The sequence below is a fragment of the Sorex araneus genome, chromosome X (assembly GCF_027595985.1).
Source record: "Sorex araneus isolate mSorAra2 chromosome X, mSorAra2.pri, whole genome shotgun sequence".
NCBI classification, from domain to species: Eukaryota; Metazoa; Chordata; class Mammalia; order Eulipotyphla; family Soricidae; genus Sorex; species Sorex araneus.
The window spans coordinates 335,122,094-335,142,291 of record NC_073313.1 but is presented as its reverse complement, the minus strand read 5'-3'; the positions used below and the strand labels follow the sequence as shown (position 1 = coordinate 335,142,291).

Sequence of the window (20,198 nt, the reverse complement as noted above, 5' to 3'; positions counted from 1 at the left end):
CAAAAAACCAACAAGAAATATATAGTAACTAAATGTAATCTGTGATCCTAAAATTGAAATCAGGGGAGTTAAACATGCACTTGCTATATAAGCCAGCAATCATATCTTCCTACCCAAGAGAAATGAATACATGTGTCTGTACAAATATCTGCGCATTAGGGTTTTTAAAATATTTTTTTTAAATGAACTTAAAACTGGAAATAGACCACAATGGTATATTAAAAAGGTCATTTTATTTGTTTTTTTGTTTGTTTATTTGGGGGACACACCCAGCGATGCTCAGGTGTTACTCCTGCCTCTGCACTCAGGAATTATTCCTTGAGGGACCATATGGGATGCTGGGGATTGAACCCTGTCAGCTGTGTGCAAGGCAAAATCCCTACCCACTGTACTATCACTCTGGCCCCTAAGTAGGTTATTTAATAATTAAACAGTTCATTTATATTAGTAGCTATTAAAAGAACTGGATGAAATCTGGAAATAGTATAGTCACCTAATTGAGTACCTCAAAGTTTCCCTATAGATTTTATATTATAATTCCTTCTATTTTTCCTTCCGTATCTTTTAGTTGGCACTCTCCTATAAATAATAGCTTTCCCTTCTACCTTCCTATGTAATATTTCTTAGAATTATTGGTTTGGTGTTTTTTTTAATTCAGTAGGTAATAATTTACTTCTGTCATTATTTATTTATTTTGATATGCAAGTTACACCAAATTTGCCTAATAAAACCTCCCTAACATAGTTTCTCTGTTTGACACGTGTTCCTTGTTGTTTGGCTACTTCAATACTTGTGGGACATAATGTATAAATAATCCTAGCCTGCTCAGGCCAGACAGTGGGTAGGGCACTTGCCTTGCATGTGACCTACGCAGGTTCAATCCCAAGAACCCCAGAAGGTCCCCCAAATTCTGCCAGGAGTGATCCCTGAGCAGAGAATCCAAAGTAAGCCCTGAGCACCACTGGGTATGGCCCCAAAACAAAAATAAATAACCAGTAGAATAAGAAACAGTCTAACAATATGAGTATAGATTTGAATAGATTTAGGAATGGAAATCAGTTGCTTAAATCCATATATCAAAGAACCAACCACTAAAATTATAAGACAGACAAAAATTTCCCAGTAGAGTCCCATGATCTTTCAGGTAAATACACTCAAACTCCAAAGAGAGTAAGGAAAAGAAACTGTTCCCCAATTTATTTCTGAGGCACTTTGAGACCAATTCCAAATAAGTGAATATCAGAAAGAAGTTATAGAGAACTTATGAGAATCTATGTATAATACGAATGAAATAGCAAATTTTTAATCATTAAAAACAAATTATTAAAAAATGTTACAATGCTTTTTATCCAGAAGGATGATGTCAAAGAAGGTATTAATATAGTTGATAACATTAACTAGTTGAAGGATAAGTGTGATTGACAATCTCAGGTATAGAAATATCATTTCATAAAATGAAACACGACCATTTACAATGAAAAGAGAGGGAATTTTAGGTCTAGAAGGGACTTTGTTAACTTGATAATTTATCAAAATAATTAGGACTCAGGTTAGGGATGCAAAGCATCCCAGGTTAGGGATGCTGCCAGGGACACATGCTTTACATGCCGGATCCTGGGTTCGGTCCCCAGCACTGTGTGGCTCCCGGACGCTGCCAGGGGCAGCCTTAGTGGTTCACAGTACCCGCTCAGACCCTGAAACTAAGCTCTCGACCCAATTTCCCAGGTGTTTCTGGGAGTGGCCCTGGGGCCCCTGAGCTCTTGGGAGGCATTCCCAACTGCCTCCCATCCCCCACAAATCATACAATACTGTTTTGATAGATGAATCAGATAAAGGTATGTTCTTAATGTTTGGGCAAGGGTGACAGTGCCTGATAATACCACTTTTATTCAATTTTTTTGAGACTAACAAGCCAAATAAGACTTTAAAAATAGGCAAACTTGGGGCCAGAAGATAGTAAAGTGGGTAGGGCGCTTGCGTTGCATATGGCCGACTTGGGTCCCAGCACTCCAAATTGTTCCCTGAGCCCTTATAAGCTAATAAAACTCTAGAACATGATTTTTTTTCAAGATAGTATTTATTATAGCACTTTGAAACTATATAAGTTTAAAAATATTGTGAGACCTTTATGGAAAAACTTATAAAATTTTAACATTGGACATAGGAAATCTAAGTGGAGAGATATATCATCTTGGTTAACAAGATGCTTTCACGTGATCCTCCAGATAGCAAATTCCTTTGTTAAAGTCTGTTTGTTTTCAGGGTCCAGAGAGATAGTACAACAATTTACGATCTTGCATGTGTCTGTCCCAAGCTCAGGCCCTGGTACCATGTATGGTCCCCTGAACCCACCAGGAGTAAGCTCTGAGCACAACTGGGTGTATGGTTAAAATCTATTTTTAGATTGTATTTGTTTGTTTCATCATGATCCAGTGGGTGGTTTGTTGGTTCAGTTTTTAAGCTTTGCTGTTGTTCCCATTTATTTCTTTCTTTGTACTGGAGTGTTGTTTTCCATTTGTTTGTTTGTTTGATTGTTTCTGCAATGCTGGTGAGTGAATCTAGGCCTCATGCAGGCAAGGCATTCACTTCCTGTTGCTGTTGCATCATACCCCAGCCCACTGTCCTTTCTAAAGTTTAGGAGTATTCTAACTCTCTCTCTCTCTCTCTCTCTCTCTCTCTCTCTCTCTCTCTCTCTCTCTGTGCATGTATGTATGTGCGTGCACACGCGTGTGTGTCTGTCTGTCTCATTTTTCTGGAACATTTATCAGAAAGATCCCTTTTCATTTACCCTGTCAATAATAGTAGAATAACAAGTCTGACCTTCTACCCTACTATCCTAATCAGAAGAGACATTTAGCAAAGCTAAACTCTTTCCCATATTACCCATAAATACCTGCCAAGATATTGGAAATCATCTGGAATCTAATAATATTTTTTGTTTTGTTTTGGGACCATAGCCAGCCATACTGAGAGGTTACTCCTGGCTCTGCACTCAGGAATTACTCCTGGCAATAATCAGGGAACCATATGGGATGCCGGGTATTGAATCCAGGTTGGCTGCTTGCAAGGCAAGTGCCCTACCCTCTCTACCATCACTCCAGCCCTAATTAGATTTTTTAATCCTTGCTTAACACCTGCATTAAATTTCACAGTTATTTAGGCTGTGTGTATGTATGTGTGTGCACACTTGAGCACGTGTGTGTGGTATGTATGTGCGTGTGTGTGTTTTCTATATTTGGCAGGGGTACTTCTTTGAATAATATTCAGAGTGTGTGGGCAGTACTTTCTCGGTCCTTGGATTTCTGGAAATGTCTTTTTTTCTCTTCCCTGTACATGAACAATAGTTGGCCTAATTCTCTCTTCCTTCCCTCAGCCCCGCTGGGATCCTTTGGGTTTTTTTTTATCTTTGGAGTTCAGGAATATCCTCAGGATTTAAAAAAAAAAAGTCTGTATATTTTATAAGATTATACATGTGATACATGAATATGTTCTTTGGAATTTTGAAATCCTAACAAGAATTTTTAAAGACTATTTTAAAAGTTACACAAGTACTACATGAATATATTCTTTCAGCTCAGAATTAAAGAATACAAACAAAAAGTAATAGTTGCCCTGTGAATTCTCAACCTCAAATCTGCTCCCAGAAGTAACCTCTGTTAGAAGTTTGATGGAAAATCTCTGAATTTTCTTCTAAGTTTTTGCATATATATGAATCATCTTTAAATCATTTTTGTCTTAATTTTAATTAAACTATAACAATATAAGTAGTTATCTAAACAGTTTGCCTAAAGATCTGCTTTACTTCTTCATTTGTTTTTCCTGCTGGGTTATATTTTCTCCCCAGAGGTGGATTTAGGTGCTAATTATTTACTCTTGGAAATAACAGAACTGTAAAAATCCTTCTCAAGCACTTTTTTTTTGCCTAAATATGAGGTTGTCTCAAGGGCCCACTCTAGAAGGGAATGGCCTCCAGTTTTGATAGATAATGCCAAATATCTCTTTAGAAAGTTTGTATCTTGCAATTTTACTTGTATTTTGCAAGTATTTAACAATCACACCTTTGTAACCCTGGTGTTTAGGTTTTTAGTGATTGTACCTGATGAGAGATGGGTAGTGTGGCAGCACCTCATTATTGTTTAATTTTTGTTTCTCTGAGCACCAAGTGTATTTCTTCCCATTTATTTAATGGTCATTTCCTCATCTGTGAATTACCTGGTCACATCCTATGTCCATTCTCCCAGCAGTTTAATTTTCCTAATTGACTTGGAGGAGACCTTTACTTAAGCTATTTAAGATTTTTAGCTCTTTATTTTAGCTATCATTCTTTGAATTAGATACAGATCTTCTTTGGCTTACAGTGGGGTCTCACATTGATAAACCCACTGTAAGTTGGAAATACCTTAAGTTTAAAAATGCATTTAATACATCGAATCTACCGCACATCACAGCCTAGCCTAGCCTGCCTTTTAAAGAAGTGTTCTTAGAACATTCACGTTGCCTACAGTGGAGCCAGCAGGCTCCTTGAGAGTCAGGTTTGACTCTCTCCTGCAGTGTTCTGAAAACTGTTCCAGAAGTGGCAGACACTCCGGAGAGTATTGGTTACTTATCCTCACGGTTCCGTGGCTGACTGCAGGGCCTACTTTTGCCACTGCTGCTCGGCATCTCGCAAGAGGAACACAGATAGCTTGCTAGCCTTGAAAGAGATTAAAATTCAGAATTCAACTGAGGGTTCCCCCAGAATTCAGTTTCCATTGGATACTTGTTGCGTTCATACTGCTAGAAAGTAAAGTGACCATGAAGACGAACCTTTGCAAACCGGAGATTGACGGTATGTTGTGTCAGTCTATCTCCCCAGCTGTTTTCCCTTGACTCGCTGGGGTCTTTGTTGTAGAAAAAAAGGTTTAAAGAATGATTTGTTGTTGTTGCTTGTGGTGGTGGTGGTACAGCAGTGGGATTGCTCCCAGCAGTGCTAGCACATCCCATTAATATTAATTAACTGAATATTAATGCTTTGGTTTTGGTTTGTTGTTTGAGCCACTCCCAGCAGGGCTCAGTACTCCTGGCTCTGTGCTTGGGGATCACTTCCTCACAACGTTTGGGAGACCCTATGTGGTTTCACAGATTGAAGTGGGTTGTTACATGCAAGAAAAGTGCCTTAACCCCTGTGCTACTTCTTTGGCCACAAATAGTGATGCTTTTAAATATAATGAGCCTGAAAAAAAGAGTCTTATTCTCACTTCTCTCCTCCATCTCCTTTATTAAAATAGCTGGATTTGAGGCCCGAGAGATAGTATAGGGGTTAAGGTACAGGCCCCAGTATCACTGGGTATCGCCCTGGTGACATGTCCTCACACTGAACTACCGACCCACTGGGTCAAGAATCATCCCAGGTGTCCTGAGAACACTTGGGAGGGCCCCACCCTCACCCCTAAAATAATAGCTGGATTTGTGAGACTTGTATCTTGGTATTAGCAGTTCATTTATCAGTTCTTCCATTTTAATTTCTATTTTTATTTTTTACGATATAGATCATTCCCTTGGCTTGTTTTATAGTTTTGTTTTCAATTTAATTTTTTTACTTTTGGACTTGAACACTTAATAAAAATGCTTGGGTAGTGTTTTTTGTTTCTGAATATATTTACCCACATGGCTATAGTTAATACATTTCCTATAGAGTAATCTGCTTTTATTTTCTAAAAAGTGTTAAATTATGGTTTTGAATTCTTAACTTTTAGAAGAACATGTTTTAAATCCCAAGAGGTTAAGTTTAAAAATATATTCTTTGGTCCGGATAGGAAACTTAGTGTTACAATGCATGACTTGCATATGTGAGGTCTGGGTTCAATCCCTGGTACTACATAATACATGCATACATACATACGTGTATATGTGTATCTGTTCTTTTTGTTTTTTAGTTTGTCTGATTTTCAGAAACAGTAACTGTTACAGTTCTACCATTGAGATGTATTGTGTGTGTTTTTATATCATATCATATGATTGTATTAGTTAAGGTTAGTGTCATCTACATACTAAAATATTCAAAATAGAGGCCAGAGTGATAGTACAGCATGTAGGGTGCTAGCTTTGCACATAGATGACCTGGGTTTGATTTCTGCCACCCCATATGGTTCCCCTAGTCCGCCAGGAGTGATTTCAAAGCTCGGGGTTAGTAGTAAGCCCTGAGCATCACCAGGTATGGCCCCAAAACAAACAAACAAAAAGCATTCTTGCTTAGCAGGGGATATAGCTCAGTGGCAAAGCACTTCCCTTTTATGTGTTGGATGCTGTGTTCAAATTCTGGCACTGCAGGAGAAAAAAAGTTCAAAATAAATAACTTAAAATAATTTCTTTTTCTCTCATGTCATAAAAACTCTGAGGTAGATGGATTCCCACAATGTCATCAAAAGTCCAGATTTCTATATTTCTACACCAGTGGCAGTACTTCTATGGCTTCTGTGATCAAAGTCACCTTGTAATATCAGCCCAACATGACTGCTGGAGTTCCAGCCATCACAACCACATTACAGGAAAGAGAACAAAGGGATGAGTGAAAGGACATAAAATGACTCCCCAAAAGAGCTTTCTATCAGACTCTCCCACAACACATCTGTTTATATTTCATGTAGGATTTAACTGTGTATAGGCTATCCCTAATTATAGGAATTCCATTAGTCAGACAGGGAAAAATAGCCAATAGGTAGGTTATTAGGAACTTGTTATAATAATCTTTATAAGTACTCCCTCAGTGCTTGGGAGGAAAAAAGGTATGTCATTTGTCAGGATCTTGTCACCAACCAGAGAAAGTTGATTAGAGGTTCATTTCCTGGGAGAGGCCAATGACAGAATGAATGACTATTGTTCCCTGACGTGAGTAGTTAGGACCCCATCTCTGCCTCTCAGTTGCAGGGTGATGTGGAAGTGTCCCATCTGTGCCCAGCCTCTTTTTACTATCCCAGACAAGCTAGTTCCGTCAGAATCACTGTTGCCCTGTTAGCAACCCGGGGGGGGGTGGTTGGGAGAGGATATTCATCCGGGGTGCTCAGGAGGCTACTGCTAAAGCAGAGGCTGTGAAAGTCAGATCAGAGCCAAGCACTTCCCAACCCGGACAAGTACTCTTTGGGGAATAAATGTGTCGGAAGCCCAGCAGACCTCAGTGGCAGCTAGAGCCAAATCAACAGGTATCTTGCACCACATCCTGGCCTGAAACATTTTCCCATCTGGAGATTCCAAGCAGCTATTTAGATACATGTTGCTACAAATTGCATGCTTTTGTCCTTCTTTGGAGCTGCATAGTATTCCATAGTGCATACAACAACTTCTTTTTTTTTTTTTTGCTTTTTTTTTTTTGGGGGGTCACACCTGGTGATGCACAGGGGTTACTCCTGGCTCTGCACTCAGGAATTACCCCTGGCAGTGCTCAGGGGACCATATGGGATGCTGGGATTTGAACCCGGGTCGGCCGCGTGCAAAGCAAACGCCCTACCCGCTGTGCTATCTCTCCAGCCCCACAACAACTTCTTAATTCATTCATCTATAGTTGGGAACTGGGCTGTACTAAGTGCTGCAATAAACATAGATAGGTGTGCATATATTCTTTTTAATGTTTTTATGTCTTGGGGATAGACACCAAGAAGTGGTATTGCTGGGTCATATGGGAATTCCAGTCCTTTTATTATTATTATTTTTTAGAAATATCTATATTACTTTCTACCGAGGTTCGACTAACCAGTCAGAAGGAAAGGGATGGATACAAAGTGATCTCTTTCATTCATAGGACTTAAAGATACACAGTGAGGCAGCAACCGAGATCCAAATGCAACAACAGGAGAAGTGACACAGTTGAGTTGAGAGGCAGGTGAGAGGGAGGAGAGGGGGATGGTACACCAGTGACGGGTGTGGTGTCAGAATAATGTCCACGAGAAAGCATTATCTGTAGTATAATATGCCAAAATCTTTAGAAAAAAAAAAAAGATTCCCAGCAGCTGGACCAGTCCAGAGAGGAAGTGGAAACCTTCCACCTTCTATCGTGGCATTTTTTTTTTTAGCTTTTTGGGTCACGCCTGGCGATACACAGGGGTCACTCCTGGCTCTGCACTCAGGAATTACGCCTGGCAGTGCGCAGGGGACCATATGGGATGCTGGGAATCGAACCTGGATTGGCTGCGTGTAAGGCAAACGTCCTACCCGCTACCTGCTGTGCTATCGCTCCAGCGCACCCATCGTGGCATTTTGATGTAGACAAACCATGTAAAGACTCGGGGGACATTCCCCTCCTGCCTCAGGCCACTGCCTTTCCTCATCCTATAAAAGGAGCACCATGACTGTCCTCTCCCTGCTCCCTGAGGCCTGGCTCCCACTGCCCACTCAGGTCCCCTCCAGCCCTGCCAGTTCCTGGGAGCACACTCATCTCCGCTAACGGCTGGCCGGAAGAGGGGTGAAGGCTCCTGTCCAGTGTCGGGAAGCCCCCGAATGGAGGGATGGGTAAGCGGTACACACATGCAGAGCCACTAAAATGCTCCCCAGGGGCTGGAGCGGTAGCACAGTGGGTAGGGCGTTTGCCTTACATGTGCCCGACCCAGGTCCGATTCCCAGCATCCCATATGTTCCCCTAGCACTGCCAGGAGTAATTCCTGAGTGCAGAGCCAGGAGTGACCCCTGTGTATCGCTGGGTGTGACCTAAAAAAAAAAAAGCAAAAAAACCCAAAACAAAATAAAAAATAAAATGCTCCCCAAAATAGGCGGGGAAGGAGGGACAGCAAATGCACTAGGAACCAAGCCCCTGAGTGATGAGGGCAAGCGGTGAGTCGGGCTGGCCAGGGGCCTTGATGGAGAGGCTGTTGGGAGCAGCGTCCGCAGCAGCCTCCGGCCCAGGTGAGTGTCCCAGGTTCCACCTGCATCTTCCCGCCTTGCCTGAGAGTGTTCCCCCCCCACCCCCCTCACCACACACTCTCTCTCAGAACTCAGGAGAAACGAGCTGGTTCTCTCCCAGAGGCGGCTGCCAGTTTAGTCAGCAGATTTCACAGATCCACTGGCACCCGTGTAGTGCGTCTTATTTTAAGCTTAACATTTGAAGATGGGAACTTTCCCCCCCTTTGGTGTATGGCGAAGAGATCCCAATTTATATATAAGCACGGCGGCTAAGCCAGGGCACCGCGGCTGTTCCTGAGGCCAGCGTGGCTTGTGACCCTCCTTCTGGGGGGGCCTGGAGGGGGAAGCCGCCCTCCCTTATCCCCCAGGACTCCAGCCACAGGTTTGCCCCCGCGGTGTGTGGCAGTGTCCTCCCTGGGCACCTGTGGCAGGGAGAGGCAGGCCGGTGTCTGGGCTCTGGTCCCAGCCTCTTGGCATCTCTGTGCCTGCCAGCCCGCACCCCCTTGTCCTCAGACACTGGGAACTGGGGGGGCATCTGTGCCTCCCTCCTCAGCTCCCCTGACCCTACTGCCCTCCTCTCCCCTCCCCGAGCCTGTCTGAAAACCCCAGCTCCCCAAACCCACTGGGACACGGAGGACAGTGGACCAGGAGCATCCAGGCAGTGAGTTCAGGGGGCTACCAGGCAAGCCACAGTCACAGGGGGGCATGGGGGGGACATTCTGTGCTCATACTGTATGCCCAGCCTACCCACTTAACACCATGGATGATTGCCTGGCCTTACACGCCCCTTTCTCAGAAGGTGCTGGCATGGTCACTTCCTCCCTGGGGCTGGGGGGGCAGACACAGAGCACTCACTTTGAGGATCCGTCTGTCCCCTGGGCCTTTCTGATGTCTTATCCGATTCTCTTTTAATCTTAGCTTTTGAAATTCCAGCCCTGGGTTGTCTTCCTCTGTCTTTGCCACCAGCCACTCCAGTCAAGTTCAGACCCCACCAGAAGGGCCAGAGAGAGATAGTACAGGGGTTAAATCCACTGCATAGGGTCCCTCCCAAGTCCTGCCAGGAGTGATCCCTGAGCGCAGAGCCAGGAGGAAGCTCTGAACACTGCCAGGTGTGGTGTGGTCCAGTCCCTCCATTCCTCCTGAAAGGAAGGAATGCAGATCCAACAAAAGGGAATAACCAGTTTAGCTGGAATTCATTGGCAGGGGCAAACATTTGCTTGACAAAAAAAAAAAAAAAGGTTTCTTTAGCTGGTTGTGCTTCTTTAAAGAGTGGTGGCACCCTTTATTTGTGAGGTGTTAGTTTTCTGATTATTTAGCCAGGTACATCAGAAGATAGAGACAGAGTAGAAGGGAGAAAGAAAAAAAGACAAGTTGTTGAGTCCCAGAGCCCCTGCAGATCTTTTGCACCTGAAGAGGAATCTTTTAGAATTGAGTGTGTGGGTGTGGAGGGAGGGGTCTGTGGCAGAGCTCTGTGCCCGTGCCCACCCTGGAGTCTCCCCTCTCGGCTTCCTGAGGCTCTGGAGCAGCTGAGAGGGGACGTAACCTCCCCCTGGAGTCAGGACCAGCTTCTGGAGGAAATGGCGCTAGGCTGAAAGCTCGAAAGGAAGAGGAGGGTTTAGCCAAGTAGAAAGGATGTGGCGACTCGGTGACTTCTTCCGTTATCTCACCAAGTGTCGTCATGTCAAACCCTGAAATCCTTGCCTGACTTTAGTTTTGCCACCGGCTTATTCGGACACATTCTCTGTTTTTCTTTTCCTGATTTTCTATGCGTGAAAAAAGAAATTTTCCTTTTATCACTTGATTATCACACTTTAAAATAATTGGGGGCCACACTTGAAGGGATCAGGGCTTATTCCTGGTTCTTTGCTTAGGGGTCCCTCCTTGTGGTACTCAGGCGGCTGCATGAGGTGCTGGGGATGGAACTTGGGTCAGCTGCATCCAGGCAAGTGCCTTATCCCCTGCACTACCACTCCAGCCCCTCCACTGATTTTCTTTTATGTGGGTAGCAGCCCAGGGGGGAGGGCTCTCTCTGAGTCTCATCGAGCAGTAACAGGATTGTGGCCATCGACCCCATCCTGTTCTTCACCGCGCACGTCACTTCTGACCAAGCAGGTGAAGGTATCGGCTTAGACTGCATCTCGGCAGCAGCTGGACGCTCTGAGGGAGGAGCCCACGGTGAAGGTGGGGCTTCTTTCCTGGGAGCCAGTTGACCAGAGGGTGCTAAAGGCCCCTTTCCTGATCTGTCCCAAGACCAGGTTCGAGTACCAACTCCCTTTCTTCCTGGCTCTGCCCAGGCAGCCCCAGAAGTGGGCTCACTCAGCATCACGGGGAGGGTGGCGGATACACACGGCTTCTTGGGAACCAACCAAGAGCGGAGACAGTTGCAAGTGCCTAGAGGGTGCAGATTCTTCAGCCCAGGAAGAACAGCGCCAGCTTCCCCATATGCTGCTTGACCTGTGCAAATCCGGTATGGATTAGCTGGCGCCTCCTCACCCCAGGGGCAGCCACAGCGCTTCTTCTAAGGACTCTGTGGCTGCCGTGGTGTCTCTAGACTGGGCTTGATGGAGGCAGTTCTGCTTCTCACCACAGATCTGGGGAACTTGCTAAGCCTGGTTGGACCCTGCTCCTTCCTTTTGGGCAGTACTTAGGGCTTGATTCTGTGCTTCCGGATTGCACCTGGTGGGGTTTGGAGGACCATACATGGTGCTGGGGATAGAGATGGAGTCAGCCACATGCAAGGCAACCTCCTTCACCACTGCACTATCCTTCCGCCCCGGCTCCCTCTGCCTTTCGTCCTCCTTGGACCAGGACCCCAGTCAGGGCCTGTGCAGTGTGAGAAGCACAGAAGGTGGCAGAAACTAAAGGAGCCACTGAAACCTGAGCTCAAGCCTGGACACCACTACCCTGGAACCATTGACCAGACTCCGTCAGATGGGCAAGAAGAGTCAAGAGCGGAGACATTCGTTCCTGGCATGACAAGAGTAAAGGCGCAGGGAGGAGCAAAGCATGGGGGTGGGGGGGGACTCAACCTGACCCCCAAAGGCCAACACCCCAAGGCAACTAGGACCTTAAAGAGTATTAAGGGAGGGAAAGATGAGTGATGATGGTTGTCACCTGTTAGAGGTATTTGCTGTGATCCAAAACTGACAAGTGGCCAAAGACAGTAGAGTTTGAGAATCACTCTACAGAACTGAGCTCCAGGGTAGGGTGGGGAGAGGGAGGAACGGAGGGAGGAAAGAAGGAAGGAAGGGAAGAAGGAAGGAAGGAAGGAAGGAAGGAAGGAAGGAAGGAAGGAAGGAAGGAAGGAAGGAAGGAAGGAAGGGGAAAAGGAAGGAAGGAAGGAAGGAAGGAAGGAAGGGAAAAAGGAGGGAAGGAAGGAAGGAAGGAAGGAAGGAAGGAAGGAAGGAAGGAAGGAAGGAAGGAAGGAAGGAAGGGGAAAAGGAAGGAAGGAAGGAAGGAAGGAAGGAAGGAAGCAAGGAAGGAGGGAGGGAGGAAAGGAGGGAGGAAGGGAGGAATGGAGGGAGGAATGGAGGGAGGAAGGAAAGAAAGAAGGGTGGGTGGGCCAGAAAGATAGTACAGGGGTGAGACTCTTGCCTTGCCTGCTGTTGTGTCATTTCTAATTTGATCCCTGGCACTACATATGGTCTCCTGAGCCCCACCATGAGTGAGCCCTGAGTACCACCAGGTAAAACCCCAAAACTCAGATGCCCCCCCACTAATAAGAAATAATTTAAGCCACTACCACCACCACCCAACATAGTGATTGGATTAAGAAGACATAGTATCTTCTTGATCTGCACAATGGAACATGATTCAGCCACAGACACAGATGAATCCTGTGGTCTCATCGTCATGGATTGACCAGGAGGGTGCTGAGGGTAGTGAAAAGTCAGGCCGAGGAAACCCTCACCAGTATGATTTTACTCACGTGTGACATATAGAGGAAAAGAGGAATGACCCCCCCCTGAAAAAAAATCCAAAATTAAGTTTAGATGCGAAGTCCAACAGTGGTTACCAGAAGGGAAGGGGCCGGGTGAATCGGGACGGAGTGGCCAGTGATACAGTGAAGGACAGAAATGGACTTGGCGGTGAACTTCGCCCAGTGTAGATACATGCTGACTTCTCATGATGCAACCCTGATTATAGCCTTATCACGCAATGTGCCTTCCATTTTTAAGAAGTCATGTTACATTCTGAATCATAGCTGAGCTCTCTTTGGGCCTGCAGTGTGGTCCAGCTTCATGCTGAGTCCTTCCCTTTGGGGTGTAGGGGGGCCTCAGAGAGAAAAGCCCCCATGCCGCTTGCAGGAGCTCTCGGCCCTTTGAGGAATGCAGCACGTGCACGTTCAGGGGGAGGTGGGGGGCGGGGAGAGGCTTCTCTGTGGGAGACACGGGAGGGGCCAGCAAAGGCCAGGGTCGAGCTAGAGAGGAGAGAAACCCCCACAGGTATTTGAACTGTGGATCCCTTTTCAGAAAAACAATCACCCAGGGCCCCTCTGGAAATCTGCCTCCTTTAAGTAAATGAACAGACCCTGCTCCCCTCCTCCCATAATGGCATGCAAGGATACGCCAACCTTCTCCCATTGGCCCAGCAACCTCCCGGCCACCACCCACACCTACACACACACAAAAACCTACAGACACACACACAAACACACACGTACAGACACACACAAACACACAAACCTACAGACACACACACAAACACACACGTACAGACACACATACACATACACACAGACGTGGGCACATCACCTACTTTGGGAAACGTTGAGAGAAGGGAGTGATTCCTGTTGCTTTGCGCTCAGCAAGCCCTGGCCAAAAGGCCGACTTCGTGCTGTGTTCTTCGAGTGCCTTACTTGCTCTCCAGGCTAGGAGCGTTCCCGTGTAATGGATGAGAAAATGTAGACCCGAAGAACTCAAGGAACTAGCCGCTGATCACACAACTGATGTACATAGGAGGATGCAGAATTAGAGTCCAGTTGTCCATTGCCAGGTCTCCGGGGGGAAGGGACTCAAGAAAGGTAGACAGATGTGTGGTGAGGACCGCTGCCAGGAGGCGGGGCCTGCAGAGGGGACCCCAGTTCAAATTTGGAACTATAAATGGGAGCGGAGATTTGGCCAAGGCCCTCAGCAAGAGCGGGTGGAGGCTGGGCTGGAAATTCTGGCTCCTGGCTTGCCTTCCACTTTCCCGGGTACCAGCCGCTTCTGGGCTCTCTCCACCCGTCTGCGCGGCCACGCCTGAAGCTTCTCCCTCTTGGAAGAGGCGCAGCCCACTGGCATGGAAGCCGGGTGGACTGGCTCCCTCTCTCTCTCTCTCTCTCCATCACTTTCCTCCTTTCCCCTGCCATGTTCTGGAAAGGGCAGCCCGAGTGAATGTGGGCAGGTTGCACCCGAGATATACATCTGAGAGCTGAAGGAACATTTATTTTTAATTTAGACTTAAAAAGAAGAAAAAAAAGAAGGAAGTTATAAAATATCTGCTCTTGCTCCGGGATTGTGCAGATGGTGCTGCGTGTTGCCTAATAGGGAACGGGGCTGGCACCCGGGCGCTGCAGGCCTGGCTGGAACCTGGCTGCGTCCCTGGACCCCGCGCCTCCGCCTCCCAGGCTCCTCCGGCCCCGCTCGGCCGAGGCTGTGGGGGCTTGTCTGCCTTCTCCTCTTCCCCTCTGGGCTTCCCGAAACTCCTCCTTCAGCTGTTCCTGCATGTCTCTGCACACACATCCACACGCACACATGTCCACGCAGCCCTCAGCTCACGCTGGCTCCTGCTCTGCTGGGCTCCAGGCGCACTGACCTCTCCTCCCCGAGGTCCTGCCGGGATGTTGGGGTTTCTCCGCTCCCCAACGGAACCATCTCGATTGTTCATGCACAGCTGTTACGAGGGACATTCTTTCTTTCTTTCTTTTTTTTTTTTTTTTTTTTTTTTTTGCTTTTTGGGACACACCTGGCGATGCACAGGGCTTACTCCTGGCTCTGCACTCAGGAGTTACTCCTGGCGGTGCTCAGGGGACCATATGGGATGCTGGGATTCGAACCCGGGTCGGCCACGTGCAAGGCAAATGCCCTACCCGCTGTGCTATCGCTCCAGCCCACAAGGGACATTCTTATACATTTTCCCATTCGGTTTTTCATTGTGGACGGGGCTGCCAGGGATGGAATGCAGGGCCTCGGACACGCAAGGCTTGCTCTCTGCACAGGGCTGCAGACCCGCTTCTGCCAGTCTAGTCTTTGTGTTTATTGAGATTCAGTATCTCTGACATCCGCCCCCGGGAGTCTGCAGAGAAGCTGCTTGGAAACAGGTATAGAGAGTGACCGTTCCTTGGTGCTCGGGAGGTTGACTGGGGAAGGAGTCCCCTAAATCATTGTTGGGCCCACAAGTTAGGAATCAGGAGACCCGATTCTAGTTTGTTACGAGGCCTGGCTTAGAGCACTGACTTTTCTAAGGCTCAGCTCTCTCATTTGCAAATATAGAAGGTACTCTCTATTTTGTCTGAGCCCCAGAGTTATAATAAGGTTCATGGTAAGTGACATATGGGGAATTGCTTAGCAAAAGCAGTCACTCATCTCTTTAAAAAAAAAGCAGAAGGAGTCAGAAGTAGGCAGTACATGCCACAGACCCGTGTCAGGGTGGGTGGCTGGGGCAGAAGACCCCCCCCTGGGGCTGACCAACAAGGGAAAGAGCTCACTGTGTACAACCATGTAGGGGGTGTGTATGAGCATGTGCGAGTGTGTGCATGTGTAAGTGTATGAATATGTGTCTAAGTGTACCTGAGTATGTGTGTGTGGGGGGGGTGGTAATGGTGGGGTGTGTGTGTGTGTGTGTGTGTGTGTGTGTGTGTGTGTTGGACATACCTAGGTACTAGTTTAGTTCGGATGCTAGTTCATGGTGGAAATGATGCTAGAGTATATTAAAAAATGGCATATGATAAAACTCGGGAAAGTGAATTGAGAAAAAGAAAGGATGAAGCCAGGAGTTTAGGCAGGAACAAACACTGTCTCTCAGCCTTGGGGACCTGGCCTGGGTTTCCTGATGGTCATTTCAAAGGGAGACACGGTTAAATGCTCGTCTGCAAGACAGATGTCAGCCAGCTACTCAGAAGCCTGATTTCTGGCCCTGAGACAAGATCTCCTCCCACTGCCAAGAGGACTGACAAAAGGGGGCTGTGATGGAAGAAGCATCCCGGGGGGAAGCTCTCTGGTAAAGATGAGGAGGCCCTTGTGAGGCTCCTGATGGCCAAGCTCAGTTCAGGAGCACGGTTCAGGGGGTCCCTGGGGCTGCAGGGGGAAGACACGCTCATAACACCCGTTATAAAAGCTGCTGGGTGAGGCGGATGCTACATGCCCAGTGGTGGGGAACAGGCTTGGGAGGTTGTCAGACTCGCACACACATGCCCCCCCATACACACACCCACATCACACACACACCATGTGCACATATATCTTCCCATACCACACACACCTCCCTACACCACACATACACACACATCTCCCTATACCACACATATTCACAAAATTCCCACACCACACACATCTCCTCACAGCACACACATCTTCCCACATCACACATACACACACATCTCCCCACATCACACATACACACACATCTCCCCACATCACACACCCACACACACCACACACATCTCACATCACACAACACATCTCTCCTCACTACTTATACATACATATATCTCCACACCACACACACACATCTCCCACACAACACATACATATCTCCCTATGCCACAGCACAATATCTTCCTACACCACACATACACATGTATCGCCCCACACCACACATATCTCCCCATACTACACATACACACATCTTCCCACACCACACTTGCACACACATCTCCTTACATCACACATACATACATCTCCCCATTCAACACATACACACATCTCCCCACACCACACATACATACACATCTCCTCAATTATACACACATCTCCCCACACACCACATACCACACCCCACGTCATGCACACCCCCACATATATATCTCCCCAAACCACAAACACACACTTCAAAAATATACCACATTATACACAATAATTTATGTTATATTGCCTGTGACAATAAGGAATTATCAGAAAATAGATGTACAAAAAGACAATTTTTGATAATTGTTATAGTTCTGTCCCTCTCGAAGAGCCCAGCAAGCTACCCGTGGTGTATTGGATATGCCAAAAACAGTAACAACAAGTTTCAGAATGGAGACATTACTGGTGCCTGCTCAAGCAAATCGATGAACAACGGGACGACAGTGCTACAGTGCTACACAGATATATTCACACACAGCATACACACATATCTACACATATACCATACACACATCTCCCCACATTTCACATACACACATATCCCCCCCACACAATCATACATCACATACCACATATACATGCATCTTCCACACCTCCACATCACAGCATATTAACACACATATCCATAACCCACACACAACCCACACCCTCAAATGACACACATTTCCCACCCTCACACCCCCACATCACACACATGCCACTTACACACACCTCCTGCCACCATACCCCACACCACACATACAATGACTGGCTCCCAGCTCTAGGCCTCTCTCAGCAAAGCTCCCTGGACAGCTCCTTAATTTTAGGGGTAAGAAGTCAAGATCCCCAAAGGGGTCTATTTTCAGTTGGTGGTTACAGGGGTACAGATTTGAAACCAACACCTGAAGTCTCCATTCACTCCTATGTCCTAAGCAGTCATAAAAAAAAAATTAAATTGAGATCTTATTCTTTGGGGGAAAAAATCTCCTAAGAAAATTCCTCACTGAAGATATGGAATGACTTGACATTATATAATTTTATTCAAACTGATATGGGCCAATAAATATAAATGTGTGTGCACGTTCACTGTTATAAAACATTTTATGTTTAAAACATGATCTACTAATGCTGCTGAGGATGTCTAGAATTTGATTTACTGTCTAGTATTGAATGTTTATACTTGTTCCTTGCAGAAATTCTTGCCAAAGAGTCATTTTATCTACAGGAATAATAAATAAGTCAATATGTGGATGGTTGTGAACATTTATTCCATATGCAGCAATACTTGGTAGATGTTATTTTGCACAGACTATTTTGCACAGACGCACTCAAAAGGTAAACTCGAGAAACACATGATTCCTGAAGGCTGAGGTTTGGCCAGTGCCAAGATCAGATCATTCATCTTGACTTAAATCAGTAAGGCAGCAAATCTAAGTCTTAGAAGATATTTGGGACCTGGGGATGCTCTATTTCATTTCTTTATTTCTTTCATTCACTTGTTCATCCACCAAGTTTTATTGACCATCCAGTGTTTCTTTCAGGACTTATATGTGGCATAGAATTTGCTTCATGGATGCTCAGCCTTAAAGTCCCTCAACTTGTATTTATAAAAGCACTGAAAGCCTTTGAAATGATTGCAATGTAATCGCCACAAAAATCCTATGAGATGGTGAGGAGCGTGAAGGAGCCAGGTTAGCGGCATAGAAGGGAAAAGGTTTCTTTTGTTTGCTCGTTTTTATTGTTCTCCTGTGTGTTTCCCTCCCCCCGCCACCCAGTTATGGAAACAAAATGTGTTCACTGTCCAAAAGAACACAGGCATTTTCCGGAGGAATGTGGGACAGTGTAGCACCAAGCAGTGGGACCTCCGAGCCTTCTCCCTCTCTCCTGCTCAGAGATACATTACACGTATGCCTGTGTGTGTATGTCTGTGTGTCTGATTATATAGAAGATACAAAACTGAGATTAGGCTGGAATGTAATTCTGCAAGCGGGAGTTTTCCAGCATCGTCCACCGTCTCTGTGGCAGCTGTGTATGTGAGCAAACCACCATCAACATGGACAGACTCATCTCACGAGTCAAAGAACTCGGTTTTGTTTTGTTTTGAAAATTAGAAGAGGGGCTGGAGTGATAGCACAGCGGGTAGGGCGTTTGCCTTGCACGCGGCCGACCCGGGTTCTAATCCCAGCATCCCATATGGTCCCCTGAGCACCGCCAGGGGTAATTCCTGAGTGCAGAGCCAGGAGTAACCTCTGTGCATCACTAGGTGTGACCCAAAAAGCAAAAAAAAAAGAAAAGAAAATTAGAAGAGTTTGCCTTCCTCAGCCTTTCCTCTCTCTCTCTCTCCCATCTCTCATAGGTGGTGGGTCTTCTCTTGCCCAACCAGACACTGGCGTCCACTGTTTTCTGGCAGGTAAGTCCTCCAAACAGAGGCTCTGGGCAAAGCTTTCCAAATGTCTTTGGCTTATCACCCCCTTTTCACAAATCACTTACTCCTTGCCCCCTGGAAAACTATACTTTTTTTTTTTCATTTGTTTGTTTTTCTTCTTGGGTCACACCTGGCGATGCTCAGGGGTTACTCCTGGCTCTGCACTCAGGAATTACTCCTGGCGGTGCTCGGGACCATATGGGATGCTGGGAATCGAACCCCGGTCGGCCTCGTCGCATGCAAGGCAAGCACCCTACCCACTGGGCTATCGCTCCAACCCCAGAACTACCTTTTTTTGAGTGAACAAATAATACCGTCCCTCTTGATCATTCCAGAATGTGCCCCTACTCCCGACACCCCCGGAGGGTGGTGTTGCCCACTTTGCTAATAGAAGGAGCCCCCAAGGCTGGGAAGAAGCCCTGCCTCTTTCCTGTCCAGGGATCTCAGGGACAGTGTCCCCTCCCCAGCTCTCCCCAGCCCAGCAGTGCTGGAAGAAACCCCCGGCCTTCCAGCAGGGCATCATATGAACCCTAGAATCAGAGGAGGCTTCTACGGGCTGGCCTGGTGGTGCCCTTGGCGGATGGTTCATTCGTGGCCATCTCGGCACCCAGTTACTTGTCTACGGCCAGTGCCTCGAGGCCTTCAGCTTCTTTGGCAGCAGCTTCCCTCAACCTGTGAGGAAGGCCATCTACCCTGGCCCACAGGGAGTCGGGTGAAGAGGTGTCACCGGCCCTGCTGGGTTCTGTTCCTGGAGATACTCTGGATGTTGGCTCCCTGCCAACAGTTGGCACACACACACACACACACACACACACACACACACACACACACAGAGAAAATCCTAGGGAGAAAAACCTGTCTTTGGGGGAAGTGTCAGTCTTCTCAGAACAGAGCACCTCCGGGTGCCCGTCCGTGTGTGGTGTTCAAGGGGCTCAAGCGTTGGGTGGAGTGACCCTGAAAGAGAAGCAGAGCCACTGGTCATCCTGGGGCCTAAATGCCCACGACATGCCCCGGTGAGCAACGTGAAAGGACGGCAGCAGTCCCTCTGGCCGTGCAGCCCTGGGTTCCTGGAGAGGAGACCGTCTCTGGAGCCAGTGGAC

General features: G+C 46.8%; 1 protein-coding gene across 2 annotated transcripts in view; it reads left to right on the top strand.

Annotated features, from left to right (window-relative positions):
• The window catches only part of SFXN5 (sideroflexin 5), a 122,956-nt gene that overhangs the window by 43,405 nt on the left and 59,353 nt on the right, over positions 1-20,198 (top strand). For both annotated transcript variants that reach the window (XM_055119976.1, XM_004609113.2), the window contains exon 7: positions 19,030-19,083. In XM_055119976.1, the coding sequence (XP_054975951.1) occupies positions 19,030-19,083 (54 nt within the window). The remainder of the gene's footprint in view (positions 1-19,029; positions 19,084-20,198) is intronic.